The sequence below is a fragment of the Lytechinus variegatus genome, chromosome 12 (genome assembly GCF_018143015.1).
Source record: "Lytechinus variegatus isolate NC3 chromosome 12, Lvar_3.0, whole genome shotgun sequence".
Taxonomy (NCBI): domain Eukaryota; kingdom Metazoa; phylum Echinodermata; class Echinoidea; order Temnopleuroida; family Toxopneustidae; genus Lytechinus; species Lytechinus variegatus.
Window position 1 is genome coordinate 31773578 of NC_054751.1, and position 5732 is coordinate 31779309.

General features: G+C 34.8%; 1 protein-coding gene across 9 annotated transcripts in view; it reads left to right on the top strand.

Annotated features, from left to right (window-relative positions):
- The window catches only part of LOC121425592 (dedicator of cytokinesis protein 1-like), a 105807-nt gene extending 101907 nt beyond the window's left edge, over positions 1-3900 (top strand). For all 9 annotated transcript variants that reach the window (XM_041621694.1, XM_041621696.1, XM_041621695.1 and 6 more), the window contains one exon: positions 407-3900. In XM_041621694.1, coding sequence (XP_041477628.1) covers positions 407-535 — 129 coding nt within the window. In that variant the 3' untranslated portion in view covers positions 536-3900. The remainder of the gene's footprint in view (positions 1-406) is intronic.
- Positions 3901-5732: the final 1832 nt, after the last annotated feature.

Here is a 5732-nt window from a genome sequence, read left to right on the forward strand (position 1 = left end):
CTGATATGATTTTTCAAGTAGTGAGGAAGACAGAAGAAAGAAGAGTATCAGATGAAAGCTCTGGGCCATGTTCCTTTGTTATCCCTGTCCAACTGACAAAAAAACCTTGGTCCCATTTCATAAAGACTTGTTATAACAACAAATGAACCATTTCTATAACAAATTTACCATCAGCCAATCAGATTGAAAGATCTCAGTACCTTTAAACTGTTATTGCGAATTTGTTTTTAAAACAAGTTTTATGAAACCGATCCCTGATGTCATCTTTAGGTTGTCTTGCCCCCATCCCTCCATCAAAACACTTGGTGCTACCTATCAATTGTAGATGTCTTTACCCTACAACTCGTCTTAAAATATCTTTTCATTATATCATTTTGTAAGACGTCATTTTCTATTTTGATTTCAGGACCAGTCACCTCCTCCGCTGCCCATCAAAGGATCATTAAACAACACACCTCCTATCAGTAGAAAGGACTCAAAACCTTTGGACCATATACAGGATTCCTTGACCAATGAACCTCCAGAGAAACCCTGACAGAAACTTTCTGTCATCCCAAGGACTTAATAAGTATATGATCTCTGAAAGGAATCCTAGATTGAACCTTCAAAGAAACATCAATAATGCCTCTTAATGGCTAGGAAGACAGACAACCTTAAGATCATGGAAGGGCTCCTTGACCGATGGATATCCGCAAAACCTTGACCAAATTAACTAGTCGTCCTCAAGGACTTACAGGTGTATAATCACTTGAAGGAACCTAAGACTGAACTTCTGAGAATCCTCAAAGATGCCCATTATTAATTAAAAGGATAGAGAAACAAGACCACATTGACAAATCCTAGAGTGATTGAGTACCACTGAAACCAAGATATTCATTACAAGAAGGAAGGGATCACTAATATGCACAAAGATTCTGTACCAATTAACATCCACAAAAACCCTGACAGATGCATTCCGTAATCAGGAAGGAATATGTCTCAGTTCATATGAAAGAAATCCTAACCAATGAACCTCACCAGAAGTGTTGGGAGAAGTGTGTACTCAGTAGAAGGAATGCTGACAGCTGCTATCTGATAGCCAGAAAGACATATCTTTATGACCACACAAGTTATCCTTGAGAAATAGGCCTCTGGACATCTACATGTATTACATGAACCCTATATGAATCAATAGGAAGGTTGTACAATTTTCAAACCTTATGCAAGGAGCCTTGAACAATGAATATTTGAAAAAAAACCTGTTCAACGCTACAAATACCATTAATGCAAGTTTTTGCCAAGTTATGGCATCGATAGATATCTCTTTCTTTTGTTGTATTTTCCAGGATGGTACAAGTTGTATGGTTTGAGGCAGAATACAGTCAAGCTGAGATTTGCAAGTCATAATGCTGCCAAATGAAGAATAAAATCTCCCTGATACTTTATATTTGTTACTCATCCTAAGGCAGGTCGCAAGTGACCTCAAGGCCGTCCTTGACTCCATCCCTTGTTTCAGCTCTGAATCAATAATTGAATTCTATCTGTTAGAATGTCTGGTGCTTTGATAAAATGGTGTCCTATCATATGTACACCTATCCTGGATTTCCAGGTTTAGTCTCGATCATGTAAACCTTTTCTCAATAATAAGCATTAAAATCCTGTTTATCCACAGTGTTAAATGATATGTTACTTGTGACTGTATTTTATCCTATTGGCATTACATTTAACTATATTATTCTTATTTACATTATATGATTTCAATAGCCAATTCAATGTATTGAGATTGAACAGTTAACATGGAAAAAAAATACTAAAAACACATTTAAACAAATTTTGAAATACTCCGAGTCCCCGCTTGCACACTTCTTATTGGTTAAAAATCAAGTTGTGTTTGATTGACCCTCTTTGTGAAACCGACTCGGGATTGTGAAAACTTTATTTAGGTAAATCACACATTGTCAAAAACAAAAAGCTTTGTTTTCAAAACAAAAGCAAAATTGCTTTAAAATTTTATAATCATTCCCATGGTGCTTCATATTGTGAGAAGCGAAAAGACTATTGGAAATCCCTGACATGTCTTTCTAAAACCTTTGAAGACAATTTTTTTGCTCATATATTTTGTTACAGTGTACAAAATGGTTCATTTTAGTTGATTTTTCAGGTCTTCAATTGCCATTCACATGATTTTCTCAGATAGGGCGAAGGTGACTTGATGCACTGACAAACTGCTTGGAACTTTGAACAACATTATGGTTGATTTTCAAGAATTAAGCTCCTGATTTTGTTGATAACAGTGGTGCAATCATTGCAGTTCTTTCCTGGTCTTTGTCAACTTGTATTTTATGAAGTGGTATTTCTTAGTTTTCAATCAGGTTTCATAAAAATCACATTTTCTGCCTTATTGCCTCTTTTTCTATTTAATGACTATTGGTTGTGGAGGAAGAAATTTGACAGTGATATAATGTTCTTTCATCAGCTGATAACCAGGACCTCATGACACAAAGCTTGGCAATCGATTGTAATAATGGATTGGTACGATTGATTGCATATGATGATTAGTGCAATCAATTGTGAAAAATCCGTCTTACAATCAATCCATTAGCCTTGTGTTACCAACCTTGTATAGTGTTTGGCCGCATCTCATTTTCCCTTTGATTTAAAAAACAGGGTCATTAAGTAAGCCAATACAGCAAAAATAAAATATTACAGGTAACTTGCATCAAGCTGCATTTATGTCATTTGTTGAATGAATTGTGCAAATGTTGAAAAAAAATGTCACCTCTCAATCTTATCTTATGAGAAAAACAATTGACTGAATGAAATCAATGATTGTTATGTTAATCCTTGTAATGTATGGGAATTAATGTAAATATATCTTATTTACTGAACAGTACATAATGGTTATGGTGCAGAGTATTGTTTTTTTATATGTGAATATATTTCTGTATATGTATTGCACATATTTTGTTCTTACTGCTCTGAATGTTACTCAACTTCAGAAGAACACATGTATTTTGAAAAGGGATGTGCAAGAAAAGGATATTTATAATTGTATATCTTTGTAATTCTGTTTTTATTTGGAAATATGCAACTGGCCAAGGTCAAGAATAACTCCAATGTTTAGATATCTCTTGTGTGGAGGTATTGTACCTGATAATGTGATTATGTGAGCAATTATCCAAAGAAAGATAGGGAGAGGATATGATTCTCTTCCTTATATGCTCTTGAAGGTAATAATATGAGTGCACCACAGAGTTGTGTATATTAACATGGACAGTTCACATTATCATCATTAAAAGGAAGACAGAGAGGGAGCCATATTGGATTTCCTCTATTGTACCTTACATTATGACCTAGATTAATTCCACTAGGAGATATTGCATATGCTCCTGATTTAAATGAAATCTGTCAAACATGGTGCTGCTGTCCATTAAAAGCCTGAACAGGATAGCAAGAATTTGCTTCTATGCGAACAGAAGTGAATTATTTTACTCCTAACATTCCAAAATCTCCTTATTTCATTTTGAGTTATTGTTCCCTTTTTATTTGTCTTTCTTGGCTACTTTCATGAAGTGTATTCATGAGCTGTGATATGCTCCTACACTGATTGGATATGATAAGATATGTTCAGGACTCCTCCACCTCTCATAGCTAATTAAATGAAACAGGAATTATTTCTCCGGTTAAAAAAACATGATGAGTACTAGTTTTGCTAGAATACATGTGTGATGATTTTTAGATCGTCATTATGTAAATGTAAATACAATTTATGATATTAAACTTTTTTAGCATCAAATATTATTATACAAACTTATGATATTGTTTACTGCTTTTGATTTTGTATGACTGTAATAGTGTCTTTGTACATTGTTAAGATATCTTATTTAAAAAAATATTAATAAATCAGCATATGAAATGTGATTTTTAAGTTGCGATTGTTCATTGTTGAGTACAATTTTTACGAGAATATATATCAGTTGTCATCAATATTTTGTTACTTTTAATAGCTGGGTAAAGATTGTGAGATGGTTTAAACATTCATTAAATTATTTTGGTACCAAAAGTTAGCAGTACTTGAAACATTACACGCAACTGGACTGAGATCCAATGTAGTAGTTTTAAGACTGGTGTCGCACTGTAGAGTTTTGAATTAGTTGCATTTTTCTTAATTTGGGAATTATGCATTTTAAAGAGAAAACTAAGCAATCATACACATTACATCTTTATATTTCCCATTCTATCCCCCATCCCCCAGAGCTACCAAGTCTCACGCATTGTGCGTGAGACTCAAGCATTTTGGACTCTTGTTCATCCCCTCAAATCTATGTCTCACGCAACTATCACAGCCTATCCCCATATACATTGTACACAATGTCTGTGATCTCACTCAGATTCACAGAAAATCTCACGCATAGCTGGTCTTTGAACTTGGCATCTCTGCTCCCCTCCACCACCCCCCCTCTCTCTCTCTCTCTCTCTCTCACCCTCTGTCCCCCTCACTCTTTCCTTCTCAAAGTCATTTGCTCTTCATCTACCATTTTCTTCTCTATACAAACCATAGTTGCTAGCGTACATCCCACAGGATCTACTTTTCATTGCTCTTTGATAAGCAAGAAATATTTATCATACATATCCAGCTTGGGATAAAATTATTGGACAACACACTATAGGAGCTTAGTAGGAAAGTGGTCTATTATTATTTTCCAAACTGTTGGTAGAACAGTATAGTGTATGATATACCATACACTATACCAATGGGTACATTTGAGTAAGCTGGATGTTTAGACAGATCTCAGAGTTTGATTTATCTTGTTGGATTTAATTGAATAGCTCAGTCCCAGGCCTGGAGCATCACACAGTATGTTTTTGCGCATCATAATCTGAGCAGGGAGCACCTTCATTTCTTTCAAATAGTGTGATATGAGCATATTTTATGCTTTGCGCATTGACATCATAATGGATGAATAGGTGATTGATAGGTATTAGCTGATTTTTCACATGATCTGCATTCTAACTGCAGATCCGATGTGTTATTTTATAGTTAATAAGCTGAAAATAATATGTGGACCAATTGTGTTTAAACACCATACAATTTCTGAATACTTTACTCTGAAGTGCTGCAAAGTATGACAAATATGACCTTGAGTTTGAATAAATGGTAGAGCGGAATACAGAAACCTTTGGTTTGTTTTTGGTATTTTAAATAGCACACTTGCTTACACCACTTATGTACACCTTCCTCTACAAGTTTGCAAAGTTTGGTGAAAATGGCATGGATTTTGAATAGAATGCGGCATTTATTGATTTCTCAGATTTGTTATTGAAATTTCAACATTTTGAGAAGTGGTTTGTCATCTATCACACTATTTGAAGGAAATGAAGGTGCTGCGAGCCTTAAACGGGCAAACGAATAGCAATATGAATGAATTCTCCATCTTAAGTATACAATTCTCCACTACTAGTATACTGTAAAATTTGATAAAAATTCACGTGGATTTTGACTTGGTAATAAAAGTTTGACCTCAACATGGTGATGTCGTGGGGTCTAAAAATGCCAAATTCATTGGATTCGCAATTCTCGAAAACTTCCAATTGGGTGAACTTCAAAGCTCAATAGCTAAAAATCAAGCACATGATATACAGGCGCTGATGTACCACTGCAAAATTTGGTGACAATGACATGGATTTCATTTTAACTGTGGAACGTCCTTAACTTCGTTGATACACAAAAAAAAACACATGCACAAAAACAA